This window comes from Erigeron canadensis, chromosome 2 (genome assembly GCF_010389155.1).
Source record: "Erigeron canadensis isolate Cc75 chromosome 2, C_canadensis_v1, whole genome shotgun sequence".
NCBI classification, from domain to species: domain Eukaryota; kingdom Viridiplantae; phylum Streptophyta; class Magnoliopsida; order Asterales; family Asteraceae; genus Erigeron; species Erigeron canadensis.
Genome location: NC_057762.1, coordinates 5,612,795 through 5,633,144, shown reverse-complemented (window position 1 = coordinate 5,633,144; position 20,350 = coordinate 5,612,795). Strand labels below are relative to the sequence as shown.

Genomic DNA, 20,350 nt, shown 5'->3' with positions numbered 1-20,350 from the left:
ATGTTGAAACTCACCGCCTATTATTTTATTTTCAAACTCTTCAACATAAAAACTTCTTTCTTTGTAGGCATAAGCCTCGCAAAAGTCCTATCCTTGATTCATCAACTACAAATCCAAACACCGAAAAACATCAATAAGGAAGCCAGGATATGGAATGGTACATAAACACACATCTTTCAAACTGATTTATGTATATAGATTAACACACAAATTTGGAGAAAAACAACAGGTACATTGATTCTTAGAGTAGTACGGTCATAGGCGTTTTGAATAAGTAAATACCAGGATATAAAATCTCAACAACATAGGCGTTTTGACTTTTGAATAAGTAAATACCAGGATATTAACTCTCAACATCAACTCAATCTCATAAAGCTAGCCTGTCAGTTTTCTCCAAATCATATCTAAATTGATCAAAAATTATAAAGAAACACAAACACAACACCTACATTAAAATTTAAAAACAAACCCACCAAAAAGATCCCATCTTTATGTGAAGCTAACAAGTTAATTACAATACTAACAAAGAAATTTACCTAAAAATACGATTCTAAGGAAGGAATCCAACAGTTGCAAAGTTGTTTCCACCAAGCATCTCTACATAAGAAAGATGATGAAGAATGTGTGGAAGATTTTTGGAACACTCAAAATTCATAAACCCATAAATCAAATTCAAATGCACAAATCAATCCAAAGAAAACTATCACAAACTTTATTGGTCATAAACCTTAGCACTATCATTAATCAGAGAATCAAAAAATGATAATCAAACTTTAACTATAGGTAAATAGTCTGATTAATAAGAAATTAACAATCAGATCAACTAATCTGATTTATTAGTATGTATAGAAATATTTGATAACAGATATATGAATTAAGAAAAGAATAAGAAGAAGAAGCACCACCAGCGATATATTAAAAAATGGGGATGATAACTTACAGCGGGTATTTTGGGGAAAGAGGAAGACGGGAAAGAACAGATTAGGGTTAGGAGATGTGAAAGAATAGATACCCGTTTATAAGAGAGGGAGATGGAAACCTGATTTTTAGTTTAGATGGTTCAGATTGAGTTGGGTATTAATTTGAATGGTGCAGATTAAAAATCAAAATTATTTTTTTCTCACTGCTCTATCAACAATATATATATATATATATAATTTCAATATTTCATCTAGCTAACTGCAGCCAAAGGTGGTGATGTAGTGGCAATAGTGTCGTACCTTTATCCTAGGTGACACTTTTTTTTTCATGTCAACTAAGTTTTTGCTTAGATAATATTTTCTGATAATTTTAATGTTTTTCTTTAGATAACATTTAAATCTATATTTTTTAGTGCTTATGTGACATTTTATTTGTCACGTCATCATTTGTCCACATGGACGTTTGTTTTTTTTTTAATCAATTTTAAGTCGCAAATAAAAAAACCAAATACAAAATTGAAACTCATGACTCCTAACTTTTAATATTATGCACAAACAACTTGATCTAACTTAATATTTGTTTATTTTTTTGCAAACTACGTACGGTAGACATTTAGTGAATATTAAAACTAATTAATAGACATTGATTATATAATTATCAATCTTTGTAACTTACCACTTTCTATTTACTTTTGTATTTAATTATCTTTGTACGTAGAATATAATTTACTTTAACATAATATAAAACCAGACTAGAATATATTGGTAATTTTATCTAATATTTTACTATCTAATTAAATCATCAATGTTAAATTAGATATTTACTTTATTAATTTACACACATATTTTGATATTTGTTTTTATATTTGATTTAATTTTCTATCTTCATTTTAATATCTTTTTTTTTATTATCATTCTACTTTATATATATGTTTTTTTTTCCGGATTTTACATGCATAATAAAAGTATAATATCATTAAAATTTCTTTTAGTTATTATTATTATATAACATTTATTAAAACTTTTAACGTATATATGTTAATCGTTGTTTTCCAGTAATATTACTTAAAATATTACATATATAATCAATTTAATGTAATGTATATATTACCATATATCACATGAGGCATAAACTAGTAGCATATGTAACACCACAAATATCTACCATTTTGATAGGAAAAGAGTTTTGACATATTTTAATATATTTTTTGATAATAATTTTAATAAAAGTATAATATCATTAAAAATTCTTTTAGTTATTATTATTATATAACATATTTTAATATATTGTTTGATAGGAAAAAAGCTTCAACTCTCAAATGAAAAAAATCTTAAATTGTGACCTTTAATTAATTGGCTAATCTTATTTTTCTAATTTAGATTTATACTATTACCAATAAAAGAAGGTCTCATGATAAACTGTGTGCGACTATCATTTTTACCGTAAGAATGAAGTTGCTAACAATTTCTTTTAAAAGGACGGTTCGAGTTGAAGACTTAAGAATTGCCTGGGATTTAAAATCAGCTTATGATGCTGATTAATACTTTGTTTCTTTGTATTCAATTCTTTTGTTTTTGATTTATGTATAATGGGACTCTAGTCTATGGTTGTTGCATTTGTTGCATGGTCTGTAAAAGTCAATCTAGTATTCAGTTAGGTTGCCCGTTCTTTATTTGATATATATAATATAGCCAGGGGTGACGGCCTTTTACTGAAAAAATTAATAATTAATAAATTACTTTATTGAAATTATTACGTTCAACTAATATCAATTTTCATTTCCTTTCATGCATATTCATATCATAATATATATTATAATTATAATTTTCATCCTTTTCAATTATAATTATTGATGAGCGTTCATTTTGTAATTATTTCCTATATGATTAGGTCGTGTTATGATGTCTAAATGAGTTAAGCAATGTAAACTTTTGGTACTTAATAGGATGACATGTTATGATAGGTTCACAAGGGGTGCAAGTGAAGGCAAACGTCTCTACTCAGCTTAACACGAAGCCACGAGACTTTTGGACGAAGACTAGCAAGCGGAACATGAAGAATTTGAGGGCAACATGAAGCATACGACCATGTGTTAGTATTAAAGCTCCAGCGCCGGTGGAAGTCATCCTGGAGCCCAGCCAGCGGAGCTGGGACATCACCAACGGAGCTGGGAGCCAGCCAGCAGAATTGGGACATCACCAGCAAAGCTGGGAGCCAGCCAGCGCCGCTAGGACTTCTGCCAGCGCCCCTCCCAAGGTCGGTTCAGCTAGGGTTTATCCGAAAATCTATAAATACCCCTCTAAAACCCCAGGGCCGGAAGATACTTCCTCCAGGCGACTTTGGGGGGCTGTTCTAGGGTATTTTCATCAAATCTAAACCCTTGTAACACCTCCATATCATCCGGAAGATCAAGCATCAGTTATCAACAACAATTATCATTCAACAAATAATCATTAGGTTAAATTAATCAGGGTTCGTGGTGTTGATTCGAAGGAGCGGCCAAGAAGGATACTGACTACGTGACTTCAATTTCCCTATTATTAGTTTGATTTTTCCTTTACTTTTATTATTGTTATTAGCATACTTATTTGCAAGACCTATTTTACCGTACAATTACTATTATGAATCTATCTATTTTAATGATTGTTAGCTTTATTTGTTTTGTCATGAGTAGCTAAATTAATATGCATCTGCTTGGATAATGTGATCATGTCTATGTAGTGATATTATTAGCTTATAGTTGTTGAACCGTTTATATGTTTGACCTAGTTAAAGTAGGTTGGGGACTTGACAGGAAGCCAAACTGCTTGGGTGACTTAACAGGAATCCTGTTAAACTATAAAGGTTAGGTAATAAAAACAGACTTAGCTTATAATCTTAATTAGGGGACTTAACATGAAACTTAATTAAAGGGTTAGGTGACTTGACAAGAATCTTGACCACTTAGATCGGGGGACTTAACTGGAAGCTTGGTCATGATTAGTCGTTCAACAGTTATAAGTAACTTGGTAGATGATCTATGTGGTATGAACTGTTTCCAAGTAGATGTATCGTTTTTAATTATTATAGTCTTTCAATAGTTTTAGTTAATTAAGTAGTGACAAACCCCCAAAAATCTTAGAATTTCACCTAGCTGCATTCTTAGAAAATAGTCCCTGAGAACGATCCTGGTCTTACCGATTTGCTATACTATAAACGAACGGGTCCACTGCTCGAGAGTGAGTGTAGTACAGAAGTTAACCTTGTAATATAAATTTAAAACTTGTTAGGAATTTAAGTTAATGAATCTCGCTCATCAACTATTTATTTATTTTTATATTTATACAATTATAATATATATATATATATATATATATATATATTATTAGAAGAGGAAGTTGGAGTACACTTGGCACCCCTTATTCTCCCTTCTAATTAATCTAGCTTTCTCCTTTAGTCTATATCTTTTTTCTTTTTTTTTACTTATTTAATAGATTAATGGGTCGAAAAGCAAGCAAAATCCTTTCTGAAAAGCCTATAATTTGACTAGAAAATGAAGGAGAGACTTATAGGGTTTTGTGTGTGTGAGTTTCTTAAGGTTTTGATCTGATTTTATGACCTTGTGGACGTGATTTATGCCTTATATCTACTGGAAAAACTTTTAAAACTTAACATATAAGCCCTTGCACTTTCTTATAACTCGTTTTGGCACTTAATTACTCGTTTAGCACATACAGGAACACTTAACGACTTCATTAATCATTATTTTCATTACGTTAATCATTTTAACACATATCCCACATTAATCATTTAATCACATAAAAGCACATATAAAGCACCAATTCAGGTTAACGGTCAACATCTTTAAGTTTTGGGATGTTACGATTATCTTAGTTGCATTGTCTTCACCCTTAGAGATGATTTTTTTTAGTGGTCCTCACCTTTATTTTTGGTTCTCACTTGATCACTTCACTATATATATATATACAGGGGGATGGTTATATAAGGTTGTTAGGTACCTAAGCTTAGGTGCAAACATTTATTTATTAAACAACAAATCTCTATCTCTATTACATCATAAAACATTTGTATCCGCCAAATTTGTTCAACTTTTCAACTAAGCTTTTAAAAACCCTATTATGCCCCTGTTATTTGTTCACTAATTTAAATATATTTACTTAAAATAACTATAATACCTTTAAAGGAAATCTCAAGCACTCATTTTCATCTCTCAACCACTCATTTTTTTTCTCTCTCCGCCATATATCATTTTATTCGTCCAATTCATTCAAAAACCTTTATCTCAAAAACCGTACTTCGATAAATTATAAAAATTATATGGTTGTTCTTAAAATTTTATGTTCTTTCATTAGAGGGATCATTCGATATACTTTCGACGACCTATCACCTCTATGACCTATCACCTCCTATGACCTATCACATTCTAGACCTATCACCCTTACCATCTCACTGTCGCAACGCGCGGGTACTTTCTCTCGTATTAAAAAAATTAGTATGTGAGAGATTCTACACCCAAACTTAGGTGTCACACAACCTTATATTCACTTTTCTCATATATATTATAATTTGCAACTTGTTATAAGTAAGGGAAGTGATATTCGTACCACTATATTTGATGAATGTACCACTATATACAAACTGTATTGATAACTGTACAAGTTAATATTGCATAGTTGGGGTATATCAATTAAAAGAAATTGTTGATAAACAGGTAATAACCAAAATTTTTCTTATAAATTCATAACAATAAAAAGAAATCAATATTTCTTCTTCTTTTAAAAAAAATACAGATTGCTTTCCCTTTTGTGACAAGTTTAAATTAAAATTTGGGTTTTAAGCAGTTTGGTTTCAGTTCTTACTAAACTCATATCTTCTAACCGTTGTTCGTAGAAAAGTCTAATTTATGCTTCGCTACATAACTTCATTTTTTATCCTTACCTTGCAGCGTTTTAATATTACAGCCAATGGCTTTTCAATTATTTTTATGATTATATAAAGAAAATGAGAGTACACTTTTACTTCTATGTACATACTTCTAAGCATAGTTGTTGACTCGACTCGGAAAAAACTCGTGACTTGAAACGTGACTCGACTCGTAAGATTCTAGACATTTTTATGTACTACATAACATTGTATAATTATATATATGTGTGTGTGTGTGAGACATATTTATAAACAAAATATAAGTTGGTTATCTTAATACAATACCAAAATGTTAGATATGTGATACTTTTGAGTCATAAACTTATAGTTTATCTCCAAATTCATACTAAAAGGATAAAAAAATACATATATAACATACAAATTAATGTAACCATAAATATAATATATAATATATAACAATATTATTAAACTACAACAATCATAAGTTTGCGACTCGTATTGAATCGTTTAAAATTCACACCGCGACTCATAAGAGTCAGAAGAAAAAAGAATCGCCTAACAAGTCGACTCGTTTTTGGTATAAATCAACAGGACTCGTAAGAGTTGACTCGTAACTTGTAAGAGTCTAACAACTATGCTTCTAAGCGATAAAATGTTTGGGAACATAACTCATTGAAAACATCTAGAACAGAAAGCATTTATATTATATATACTCACGAGATAGAGAGACTCGGAAGGTGATAAAAGGAAGAATCTGTTTTTACCAAGTATTCTCTTTTTCTTTCCCGCTATTTACCTGTTTTACAATCCATTTACAAAATACTTCTTTTCTATCCTGCATTATGCATCTACATGCTCTCAGAAGATACCCCTTCAACTTCACTTGTGAAAGCCACTACAGCGTAACTGCATAATTGGCAGCAAAACCAATCATTCATGTTAGTATAAAAATCTGAAAATACTAAGGGTTTAAGTTGTAGTGATCTCCAAAAAAGACTTACGACAACTTAGATTCCCTAGCTTTTCTGAAGAACTCCACTCAGCATTTCTGCATTATCACAATGGCAGCTGGGACAAATGCATTTCTTCTGCAGCAGCTCACCAAGGGAAGTACATGCCTCTTCAAGTTTTGAAGTCTGCGTGCTTCCAGTCAAAGAAAATACAGATGCTAATTATTTGGGTTTCTGATATATGTCTTACCGGTGAATCCGGCAAAATATCATCGCTATAAAAGATAGATAGTTATGGATGAATCTAATGTATACCCCACAATTGTTATAAATCAAATACTTTTCAACATTGTTAAGTGTTTGTATATGTATATGTAGATTAAATTACTAGTTTTGACCCGTTACCCCAACACCCCAACAACACCCACCCACCAAAACTTATCGGTACAGATAAGTGATGAAAGGACAAGAAACATCATATGCGATCATTTAATGTAAAGAATTGTAGTGAGGATATATGGAAATTTCTTGAAGCTCCTTAGTTCCCAGCATTACAGCATCCATCAAAGATATTCTATGCTTCAAATCATCGAGTTCCTTTTGCTCCTGCAGATGATAAGATGAACCAAGATTGAACTTTCACTCACATGACGCCATTTGTGTACATATATTCACAAATTGCGGATGGTAAATAGATAGACGTGCAAGTAATGTATCGAGTGAGCAATATAAACAGTATTAGTGGAGCATTTAGGCATATAGCATCGGGGCGTGTGAGATTCACACTTTTTCAACTCCCATGAGTTTAATTGAGTTCAATGTGTCACCTATATTCTATCTGAATTGTAGGTTTTAGGTTTAGTTATATATTTTACATTTTTAACTACGAGAGAAATGGTTTCTAATAAGATTTTCATTAATAAAAATACCTAATCTATACTATATTATAAAGCAGGTTCCTTCCAGATTTTCAACATTGAATTGAAATTTTCAATATTGATTTTAAGTACATCCCCAAAATACCCCTCTCATCTATTCTATATTTATCTAAAATAACTATAATACCCTCTCTCTCTCCTCAAATCTTAACCAATCATTTTTTTTCTCTATCCTCCATAAATCATTTATTCCTTCAATTCATTCAAAATCTTTTATCTCAAAAATCATACTTCGATAAATTATAAAAATTGTATGGGTGTTCTTAAAATTTCATGCTCTTTCATTAGAGATGTCATTCGATATACTTTCGACGAATTTTTAAATCCGAGGGCGGAGGCCGTAGGCATTTCACTATCACACTCTCTGACCTAGCTATCAACTCCACCATCTCACCGCCGCAACGCGCGGGTACTTACCCTCGTTTAAAGAATACATGACAAACAAAATGAAAATGAGGATACCCAGCATAAAAAATGATCATACAAGCATGTGAACAAATCTGAAGTTCCCATACCCAATAATGGAAAACCAATCAAGTTGCAGCTAGTTTTTACCTGGATATGAGAACTTTGTTCTGACTGAAATAAGTGTTCCTCCTCCTTGGTTTCAGACAACAATTGAGTAAGCTTTACTTCAAGATCTCTCTTTGCTTCTTCAACTTCTCTTCTTTGAGCATCTTCATTGTTCACTTTGGACCAAAAGTAAAATGACTGGCATTAGATATAGATGAAATCTTGGACCATGAGTTGTATATTGAAAGATCCAAATCAGTCAATTACTGGTCAATCGCATTACTAATCTCACAGCAGCAGCCCAGTAAGATATATATTATAAGTCGTCACCAATTCTTTATATTTAATAATTACAGCCTTACAGGGCCAATGGTTAACAAGTATAGTTTTGTAAATTTATAGGTTTCTCATTTTATTATCTTAACTTGTTCAGCTGACAGTTACAAAATTGACATTTCAGTCATATATTCGGTATTCATTTGTTACCAGATGAGAAATATGAACCATCCTGCGATACAGTGTCCCTGCTAAAAGCTTCATTCATAGTGGCATTTGCCAATTGCTGGAACTTCCTGCATGACAATGGATATGAACACAGTGTTTATGTCCATAAATTTATAACTAGTCCAAATGTTGAGGTTCATAAGTAAACGATTTTAGTCTCTCACAAGCATTGAAGAAAAGGGAAAATGGCACAAATAGAAAAGAAACCAAGAACACAACGATTTTCTTATAGGTCCACACCACATTAATTTTTGTAGTACATATGGACAGCATTATTTATCAACTACATTTTTGATAGTAAGCAGTGAAAAAGATATAGGGAACCGAAAAAATTAGAGATCGTATGTTATTCAAAGAAAATAGCGGATTGTGTAAATAGAAAGATCCTTGTTCCATCCTCCGGGGAATATCAAGAGCAAGTAATGAGGTATTATGGTCATCATGAGTGTTTTGAGTCCATAATACTTATGAAGAACATAGATTTACTAGATCTTGTCTAAAATTCATAGGAATGCTGGAAATATCATTGATTCGCTGTAGATGATTTACTAAGATCAAGATTAACTAGAGTTCAAATAGCACAATCTGAGCTTGCAAGATATCAATGTGCAAGTCAAGATCAACCAAAATTCATTCATAAAAAGCATTCCCCTAAAACAACATCAAAACTGATAGCAAGACAGTTTACATACCTAATCTTTGCATTTAGGTCAAACATTTGTCCAATAAAGTCATCTCTGCATAAATAAGCATGACAAGTAAATAAATGCAACTGAACCCTTAATTTTTCGCCAAACAAAAAAGTAAAATGAAAACAAATAACCACAACAACCTACCGCAAATTGCCTTCTTCACTCTGGATTTGATTTCATGCAGGTTTAATAACCAACATCCCAAGTAATTCAAAACACAAACACTCATTAGCACACAAACAAAGTAGCCTGCAACGGAATAGTATCTAAATATACCTTAAGTGCCTCCAAATCAGATCCAATGGTAGATATTTCATCTTGAATGGAAGAAATCCTCCCCTGAAAATATCCAAACAATCATATACTTTAACCATAAGGATATCTAAGTTAAATTGCAATGGTATGGCATTTAACTTAGAGATTCGTAGTTTAACTTAGAGATTCGTTCCTGGACAACGCTCAAGTTGCAATAATTCAAGACAAACGGTCAACTTGCACAAATATTCAACGAATGACAAAAGCTAACTTTAGCAGAAAATGTATTAAGTTTGGGTCAAAAGTTCATTTATAAATGAAGCTCAACTTGCACTGATTCAATTTCAACCATACATATAGGGGGCATTCCAGAGTGCATACTTTCTAGTGCTTATGGCTTATAAATATCTTAAATAAAACTGCACTTCATCAGCTGAAACATAAGTGCGTTTTTCCCTTAAAATAAGCGAAAACGCATCTGCTATCCAAACGCTTCAAAGTGCGTTGTAGCTTTTTAAAAAACGTAATGAGTTATAAGCGCTAGAAATAGGCATCCTAAAAACAACATAGTCTCATACTCTCATTATCTACATCTATATTTTCATTTCATCAACAATATTCTCTAAATCCTCTGTAAAACTATAAATCTATATCTATACTATATTATAAAGCAAATTCACTTTCAACTTTTCAACATTCAATTTCAACAATATACAATGTATCAAACATCAATGCATACAACTTTCTCTCTCCTCTACAAATCATTTTATTCCTCTAATTCTTTCAAGATCTTTTATCTTAAAAACTGTACATCGATAAATTATAAAAATTATATGGGTGTTCTTAAAATTTCATGCTCTTTCAGTAGAGATGTCATTCGATATACTTTTGACGAATCTTTAAATTCGAGGACGGAGCCGGTACAGCTAAGGCATTTGGCTATGGCACTCTATTACATATCACCTCCTATGACCGATCACACTCTATGGCCTATCACCTTCATCATTTTACTGCCGCAACGTGCGAGTACTTGCTCTCATATATATATACACAGCATATATAATATATATAACTGTAAATAAAAAAAAAAAAAAGGCGAAAAGGTTAACCTCGAGAATTTGGATGGAGGATTCATTGAGAGCCAATTCAACTTCATATCCTTTAAGCTCTTGTTCCGTACATTCTTTCAGCCGCTTAGCTTCTTCAAGTTCTGAATTCGCAGATTCGATTTCTGATTGCACTTCTTCAATTTGCCGTTTCAGATTTACAACCCTACGCTCTGTCGGTTTACGAAATCGGATTATATAGATTTAACTATGTGATCAATAAATACAGATACGATCATATATATATATATATATATATATATATAAATGAAGAAGAAGAAGAAGAAAAGAAGTGGTACCTCCTTGTGATTTTTCAGTAGAGACGTCGCGAATTAGGGATAGAAGATCCTTCTGTGAATTACCGCCGGAACCTCCCATTTCCGATTCCCGCTTCAAGTCGGAATTTGCTTTTGCTTTTGAATTTCAATTCCAGCTTTCCTTTTTATGCGAGTACAAGTATTAATTTACCGACTGTTAGAATTGTGTATTTGTTTATTAAAAAAAAAATTTTCATTGAAGTAAATAACCTACTAACCTAGTAATATGTAACAAGGATGCGAAAAAAAAACCGAACCCGTTACCTGATCCGGAATCGGCCATAATTGACCCGCCCGAATGGCTAACGGATTGGGTCACGAGTCAAGCTTTTGTTGCATTTTCGGGTCACGGGTTTTGCGCGTCAGGCCAAGCCGGTGAGGTAATTTGTTAAACTCTGCTATTACTTTGTGGTATGCGACAACGACGACAATAATGGTATTGGTGTTGGGGTTGGTAGTGATTAGTGTAGTTTATAATTTAAAAAATTAGTTTTTTTTTTTGTGTGTGAATTAAGGGTATATTAGGTATTCAATAAACTCATGAATATTATTAGTTTATTAGTTATATTATTAAGTGATTTTTTTGAAAATGCGAAACATGAAAAAGGAAAAGGATCATTTACTTTATTAAATGATAATGATAAAAAATAATAATAATAAATGGATGAGAACCCTCTAGTCTCATGTATCGTCATGGTACGTAGAGCACATACTTCATAGAAGTCATGCTCGTGACTCATTGTACTACATCATGATTCACAAGATATAATTTATCCATTTGACTTTGGTGGGGTTTAAACTTGTGACTTTCAATCTTTATCTGTAAACTCCTATGGTAACATAATGGCGGTGCTAATTGATCTATGCTCAATTGATAAGAGTAATGATAATAATAACTATAACTGAGATTTTTGTGTACAGTATAAATATTAAATGTTAGGATCCGTCTGATTAAGAGTTTTTTTTCTTTCTCTAGTACATATATGCTATGTTTTTAATACGAGTAATTTTTTTGTTGCTTCCAAGATATCTTTTTGTAAAAATTTTCAAATCTTAATTCCTTAAAAAAATTAACTTAAATCATTTTTTTATAAAATAACTTGTTTATTCTATATGTATAACTGGTGTAACATTTTTCTAAAAATGTAAAATGAAGTTGTCCGTTTAGAAAGTTGGTTCTTACACCTTATCATTACCTCGTCATTTAATTGATAAAAAACAAAGTGGGCATGTTAACGACGCTTGTTTAACATGTCGTACTGATGATCTAGTCCATGAATAAAAAATTTTATGTTCGATAAGACCTAATAGATTATTCATAATAACGTTAATCATTAATTAACATATTTATATTCTCGTTAACCATTATTTGAGATTTAGAAACGTAGGTATTCACGTACTTTTAAAAAGTAAAATAGTAATATGTCGTTTTACCAGGTTTAATGTTATATGATTTTAACATCATCATGATGTCGCACTTATACTAATTTTCACATAAGTTAAATAATTCCTAAATTTAAGTTTTGCAAACAAAATATATAACCAACTCCACTTAGATGGGTTGGCCAGGTGCATCTTCTAAATTCATTATGTGGGTCCTAGAAGTGAGTTTTTCCCAAGGTCTCGGGTTCGAGTCTTGAGTTTTTCATCTCAAGGTATTTTTCATAAAGAAGGGGTTGAAAGTTTAGCAATTCACTGATTAAAAATTGTGGGTAAAATTAATACCAGCACGTTTTAATCGAAACTAATTTTACAATAAATACAAGTATAAGTTATTCGCAAATAAAAATGTAATAAGTTAGTGTCATTTTCCAAAATAATATGAAAGAAAATATCAATGACCGATAAAATGGGAAAATGGGGAGTTATACGGAACCCAAATTCCAAATAACAAACAATCCTACACTCCTCTTCGTGTACCAAATTAACTCCTCGGTTTTTTACCCACAATTTTTACCACTAGATTTCTGTAAATCCTGCGATTCACTCTCCTCTCCTGTGCCCCAAACCATTAACCGCCTAAACGTAACTGCCTTCCAAACTGTCATTATCATATCCAGGTTTTACCTTTATTTTCCATTTTCTTTTACCTTTCAGTGAATACTTATGGTTAATTAGTTTGCATTATTAACTGCCCTTAATATAATTTGAATAATGTTACATCCCATGTGATTCTTTTTATCAATTTCTTGGATTTGTTAATTATATGTATTTATTTGCTTCTGATATCCTTTATTTTATATGATGGGCATTGTGTTAATTAGGTAATGCATATCAGATGTTTGATGAAATGTCTAAAAGAAAGAATATATGTAATGTGTGTATATATGTGGTGTTTGGCTTGGCTTATTATGGTTTATTTGGGTTCGACGCTTCCTTCGATAAGCTCATTTTTTTTGCTGCTGAAATTTGTGCTTTGGAGCCGGGAAATAAGCTACTAAAAGATTGACTTGTTGAATATAAGCTGAACACAAAAAGTAAAAATGTGTGCGATACATCTTTGTACACGTTTTTTTTACGTTGCGTTTTATGGTTTACACCCTTAAGTCTATGGTTCTTGCTAGACTTCAACCTTTTCGCAATCAAACCGAAATTGATATGGTTTTTTTTTATATGCATGGGTACTGTACTCTTGTCATCTGCTTATTAGTCATTAAATTACTTTACTTTACAGTATTGGTTTACACCAAAAGGAAGCGCTGTTTTAGATTCTTACGTCTAAACAATTTTGATTTCCTGATTTTTAGATGTTGGGTACTACACATTTTGTATTTATACCGTTATAGATACTTTGATTACGACAAATACTTTTAAATCGAAACCCTACATTGAACGTGAAACATGCCCAACAGGGTGAAATAGTCATTAAACAGTATCATCTGTTTCATTTTCTTGCTTCTTTAACACTTAACATAAATAAAACATATTGTAAGGATCAGCAAATAGATCATGTACATTGTTTAATGGAGAGTTATTGAATGTGCAACATTATAACATGACAAATCGTGAAAGATAGGGACTTCATAGCTTATTGCCGGTTTCTACAAGTCATGATATCTTTTCTTATCTTTTTACTCTTTTTCAGAAAGATTTATCATCTCATGGGTTGCATCTGAATGAATTCCCATGTTTCTCTGGTTTGATTTTTGTATCGGTTTACATATGGAACTAAACTTGTGAGCTTACCCATTTTAGCGATAGATGGGAGGTGTGCATGATCAATATCAACTCTAAAACCTGAATGATCGAATAAAATATGCTGTTTCAAGCCTCACCTTGAAAACATACAAGGTCGCATTAAAAATCTAAAATCGATAACTTGAAACAGTTACTCAACCTTTCTATGAAAATTTTGAATTAACCCATGTTATAATAAAGCTAATAATGACATTAGTACTAGAAAGTATGATAATGATAGTAGTAGTAGTACAGGTATGATAATGTTAGCTATGATTTATTATTAAAAAATAAAAGAAAAAAGAACAAAATGTATTTGGTTTGGTATGGGATTTGAATCCAAAACTACATTGCAGAATGCAAATCCTATATCAATAAGGTTGAGTGACTGTAACCCTATAAAATAAGGCTCCTAACTTACAAATGGCCTGTGACTTTGTGACATGCTGTTTTTGAACCTAGTCAATGTATATATCTTACGTTATGCATTGAAATGAGTCTTGAAGTTATATGCCACCAGCGAGGCAGCGATGCGATCTTTATTTCTTAAATGTGATTTTTTCTTTTTAGTGTTTAGTATATAACTGTTGTATGTACAATGACATGTTATTCAATTATATTTCTAAGTTTGCCCTTGTAGATTTGGACAATGTGTGAAAGAGGAAATATTGGTGTTAGTGGAAAGAGGGAGCTACTAGTTTGGACCCCTAAAATGGATAGTGCATTTATACAGGCAATGCTTAGAGAACAGGATAAAGGTAATAAGGTCGATGGAACATTCACAACCAAAGCATATGAGAATATGGTGGAAGAGTTGAGTAGAAATCTGAATCAGAATATCCACAAGAGACATTTACAAAATCGCTTAAAAACCATCAAAAAACATTTTTTACACTGCTATGATTTATTTGGTGGAACTTCATTGAGTGGTTTTACTTGGAACCCCAAGAGCAACTTAATTGAGGCAGAAGAAGAATTATGGGAAGAATTGATAGCGGTAATTGTTCATCTCATTGTCTGCTTATTGTATAATATTAACAACTTTTCTATTCCTAATATGTGTGTACTTAAACAGAACAAGCCCGATGCTGCAATATGGAAAACAAAACCTTTCCCATACTACAATGAGATCTATGAGTTATTTTCTAAAGATAGAGTAACTGGTACTGCAACCGAAACTGCCAAAGAAAGAAAAAGACGAATGGGCAGCGAAGAGGAAAGAATAGAAATAGTTGATGAAATCGATCAATTGTTACGTACCAATGATATTAATTTTGAGAATTTTAACAACGATGATGATATTCAGGTTACATTGACCTCGGAAGACTCACAGGAGAATCCTTCAAAAAGTAAAAAAAGTAAGATTGAAGAACAAAGTGATATTGCCTTGAAGATTATCGGTTCCATAGAATATTTAGTCGATGCTATGAAGGAGTGTACCAAGGTATTCAATTTGTTAATTTTTTTTAATGTTATGCGGACCTAATTTTTGTATTTGTTGGATTAATGATTGCTGTTATCTACTTGTGTTTAGGCAATTGTTGGATCACGTCCACGTGTGTATTCAGAAGGTGAAATTTTTAAGGAATTGGAACACATAGGTATTGGAAAAGATGTCATCTCAAAAGCCTATCTTTTTTTGGTGAGAAGTCCGGAAAATACACGGGCACTATTTGGTTGTCCTCCTCGGATGCGACTAGCTGTTCTGAAAGAAATGATGGGTTCGCGTGTTTGAAATTCAATTGCATTCGGTATGTGGTACATTGATTCGAATTTAGTTTTTCGAAAATAGTTGTAAACTTGTTAGTGTCAATTGTTGCTCTAGGTTTAATAATGTTGATGTTTTGTCGATAATTGAAACAAAATCATGAATGTTTAATGTCAATTTGAATGTAGTAGTCGATAGTGTCAGAATTTTATTCATTGGTTGTAATTGTGTATGTAGCTGATAGGCAATATCCTAAGTTTTTCAGTATCATTGCCTACCCCTCTACAGATTAGAAGTATACATGAAACTTTGCAGTTTTTTAGAATGAGCGAGTTGTTATGCTTCTTTATGAGTTATAGGTAAGCAAAAATGGAAAGGTATATAACATGTGTATAAATTTTATTAGAGCGTCTGTAATGGCTGAACCATGTCAGATGTTGGCGTGGTCTACTACAGACAATCAAAGTGGTGGAGTTCAACGTGGCTACAACCACGACAAGAGGAGCGAGTTGCATAGCTTCCTCTATTGTTAATGTGTATTATTGTGGGGTTCAGTTTTAGTGTGATTGTGTGAGTCCCTCGATAGCTATAGATCGCTCTCGAGATCGTCTATGATTATGTCGTGAGTGCGGAATCCTCACGAGATAACTAGTTTGATTAGTAAACTGGTATATCGTATTATGCTATCTTCGTTTCTATAAGATATAGAACGAACTTAGGTGTCTGGTGTACTTGTATGTCGAACGTAATCATAATTTTAGAGTATTCATTCGTATATATATGTTTTGAGTCAAACTGGGCTTGCTGGGCTTTGTTCTTACGAACTTAGCTGCCCAGCCAATGTAACGAAGTTAATCTTCGTTTGTACCAAACGAAGTTTATCTTCGTTTGCCTCTAACGAAGATATACTTTATCTTCGTTAGATACAAGACTTAGTTATATTCCTAAGTATTTCATCTTAAGGAATCCTAACACATATTATGTTTGTACTTGTATATTACACAACAAACATCATACATAACACACATATATATAACACCAAAACATGTAATCGATCATTACCAAAACATAAAGTCCATAACCTATCAATTACATATATAGATACGACATAAATTAACATAATGTCTCAATCTAAACGACATATCAAATCTAAGTTGCTGTTGTCACATCAACGTACATCAACATATTGTTATCAATCTAATGTTATCTGGTTCCTGATATGACAACATTTTTGGTGTAGTTGTACGGGTTTTGAGGCCTCATTACAAATGCTCTTATCGATTTAATTAATTTCTTCTTGTTTTTTTTCTTTTTATCTAATTTAACAATTTATATTTTATTATTTTTTAACATCCCCATCCCCCTTCTGCCACTTCACTTTATGCTTCCCTTTTCCTGCGTGGTATTGTCTTTAGACCCTACCATATAGAATTTGGTGTGGAAAACATAAAGAAAGTCGCAAGGTTTTGAGAAATGGAGCAGGGCTGTGAATTTCTTGGAGGTGATCCCCACGTGGTACTGCGGTAGTGTTCCATCCTGGTCTTGGGATGCCATGTTGTTGTTGAGAGACGAGGCATATATGATGCTTTTGAACTTTGTATCAGATACCGTTGGTTAAAGTCACTTGGCAAGGCATTGGTCGTGCCACTTCATCCGGGAGTACAACTTTGTGAAGGACGATTATCATTTGAAAGTTATGTCAATAGTTTGGTTTTAGTGACGGGACAAACCGAAATTGGATTTTTAAGCATGTTTGTGGTGTTGACTGAAATTGGTACTTTTGGTCATTAGCAACAGAAAACAATCGCAGCAAGAGGTTTGTCCATAATTAATCAACTTATTGGCAAAACAGTTACCCAAATACAAGCTTTAACAGGTTGATTAGGACTTGACTTGTAAGCTTTTCCGATGGCAGAAAATGGATTCATTTTATTTGAAATCAATATTGATAATTCAAATCATAAGTTTCATTCATTTTTCAAACATTTTTTTAGTGGTAATAATGAACTCGAGTAACATCTTCACCAGGGCAAAACTTTGTGTCGCTAATGTAGGAAGAAAACTTTTTTGAGCATTTCAAAAGTCCAAATTTAAACACAAAAGTACCAAACACAAAGTGAACAATTAGAAACTCTAAAATAAATAGAATCAACAAATGGAAATTCAAAACAAAAGTCAAGGAATCTGTTGTCTAAAATACAAATCTAAGGGAAGATGCTGATGGACATACGTTACATCATGAACACCAAAAGAACCATTAATCGGGAGGTGATCTGTACACCAAAATGAGTATTATTTTGCGCCCTTGCAAACTAATTTTTTTTTCCGTGTACATATCACCTCTGACTCTACTAAAAACCACACGCGCCACGACGAAAGGAGCTTAAACCGTAATCGTTTTCGCGAAAACCGCACTTCTACATACATTATCCGAACTACCAGTTCTACTAATCTTAACATCGGAAACTAAATATTGTTGTCGAAATCTTGAAATAAAAGCCTCAACTTTCTCATTTAACTCATCATTCGACAACAAACCCGACATTGTATCATCTTCTTCCTCTTCTTCTTCAAAACTAAATTCTTCTTTCTCATTTTCACTATGGTCAACGGGATCTTCACGGTGGTCAACCACCGCCGGCGATGGTGGCGTCTCGACGGATTCTTGAACAGAATGAGATTTCGGAGGCGGGTTTGAAGTGTTTCGAGGTGGGTATTTGGATGTGAAAAGAATAGCTATTAATAAGAGATTAAGTGCTAAGAAAACCCACATATGCCAGTTTTTGAATATTGACAACACGGTGGCGCGTTCAAGACACGCGATCATTACTGCCATGCCGGCGGCGAACCACACTGCTTGTAGTTGATCATTTCTTGATTTATCATCTCCCATTTTATTTTATTTTTTGGAATTTATTTTGTTTTTTTTTTTTGTTTGAATTAATATATATAGAACAGAAAGTGGCAAAATGACATATATATTAATGAGAAGTGTGAGAACGCATGCATTGGAGAATGGAGAGCCTTTGTCGAAAATGGAGGGTTAATGATCACGTGTGTAAGCACGTGAGTCGGGTTCAAAGGAGGCAACAAAACATTCTTACTCTTGCCTTGTTCCTTTCGTCATCCATTATCTTTTCAATTTTTACTTTAGGATAGAAAGAGCAACAGTGTATTCGGCTTGTTTTATCGGTAAAAAATATCGGTTAGTATGTATCGGCAATTTGGCAAAGCTATAGCCAGAGGCGGAGCCAGGATTATAAGCTGAGGGGCGCTTACATATGATATATAATAGTACTCATAACGAATCATATATCCGATGATTTCATCGATTTTCAAAGAAACTTACTCAGATTTGTTAAATGTTATCTACAACCAATTTTGTTTATGTTTATGAATGTCTTGTTCATATTAATTACTACTACGTCATCTCAAGTAACAAATAAAACTTCGCACAATTATTTACAATATTGTTTATCATAATAATAATGAAATCGAAGTAATCTAATGAAGGATATACATAATTGATTAAAGAACAAAAAAAAAAGGAACGATCAAAGAAAGAAAACCGTTGATTGTTGTGAAAATTTTCGCTGCCTCTCTTCTCGCTGGTTCTATTTTGTTGAAAGGCACATTAGGGGTGGCTAGACAACTAATTAGTGATTATGGGCTGAAAAAGTTTCATTACAATTGGGCTTATTAGCAGGAGCTCAGCACCCCCCTACCCCTCCCCTCCCTCCGCCTCTGGCTATAGCACATGCATCGGCATGTATTGACAAGTTTAATCAGCAACTTTTGGCAAGGTATATCGGTTAGTTTTTGTCGATATAAGTGAACGTTGGGGGCTGACATGTGAACGTTGGGAGCGTTTTTTTTTTTAATTTTTTTGTTGGCAACAATTGGCAAAAATTGGCAAAAAAAAAAAACAACTTTACCATCAACATTGGCAAGGATCGGCTAATATTGGCAAATTTTTGGCTAAATCCATATGACTCCCTCTCATTGGCTAGTTTTTTGCCAAAATTTACCAAAACATTGGCACTACGCCCTTGCCCCTAAGTAACTTTTCAATGGTTGAAAGGTCATTCTTCTTTGTATGAGGTTTTGTGTTCAAGTCTTGGGGAGGACATAAAATTTGGTCCCTTTATGAGCGATTGACTCGGTTATATTCAGGTTAAAGTCTGAGAGGGCAGAGTTTACCCCTATTAATCGTCGTGCCTTCGGACGGATTAGTATGGGGTTTTCCCGCATTGGATTTTTGAAATAGACATTTCTACTTCGAAAGAGCTTTCTAGCACGGACCTGATTTTAGACAACGTATGTTAGACCTCATGCTGTCGAATCACGATACAAAATATCCAACAAAATTCACTTTAAAAAAAAAA

At 32.7% G+C, this 20,350-nt stretch overlaps 2 protein-coding genes across 3 annotated transcripts; one reads left to right on the top strand and one right to left on the bottom strand.

Moving 5' to 3' along the window:
- Window positions 1–6,484: 6,484 nt before the first annotated feature.
- On the bottom strand, window positions 6,485–11,242 carry LOC122589314 (myosin-1). The gene is made up of 10 exons (XM_043761596.1): window positions 11,063–11,242; window positions 10,767–10,936; window positions 9,679–9,741; window positions 9,547–9,566; window positions 9,403–9,447; window positions 8,693–8,778; window positions 8,249–8,382; window positions 7,273–7,361; window positions 6,807–6,945; window positions 6,485–6,711 (listed from the first exon to the last, which is right to left on the bottom strand). The coding sequence occupies exons 1-9, from the start codon at window positions 11,139–11,141 to the stop codon at window positions 6,822–6,824; spliced, it is 810 nt and encodes a 269-aa protein (XP_043617531.1). The 5' UTR covers window positions 11,142–11,242; the 3' UTR covers window positions 6,485–6,711; window positions 6,807–6,821.
- Window positions 11,243–12,950: 1,708 nt separating this feature from the next.
- On the top strand, window positions 12,951–16,180 carry LOC122589023 (L10-interacting MYB domain-containing protein-like). 2 transcript variants are annotated; one of them, XM_043761256.1, is made up of 4 exons: window positions 12,951–13,140; window positions 14,898–15,254; window positions 15,333–15,701; window positions 15,792–16,180. In XM_043761256.1, the coding sequence occupies exons 2-4, from the start codon at window positions 14,907–14,909 to the stop codon at window positions 15,990–15,992; spliced, it is 918 nt and encodes a 305-aa protein (XP_043617191.1). In that variant the 5' UTR covers window positions 12,951–13,140; window positions 14,898–14,906; the 3' UTR covers window positions 15,993–16,180. The 2 variants fall into 2 exon arrangements, with proteins under 2 accessions (XP_043617191.1, XP_043617192.1); XM_043761257.1 differs by having other exon boundaries at window positions 14,885–15,254.
- The last annotated feature ends 4,170 nt before the right edge of the window (window positions 16,181–20,350 follow it).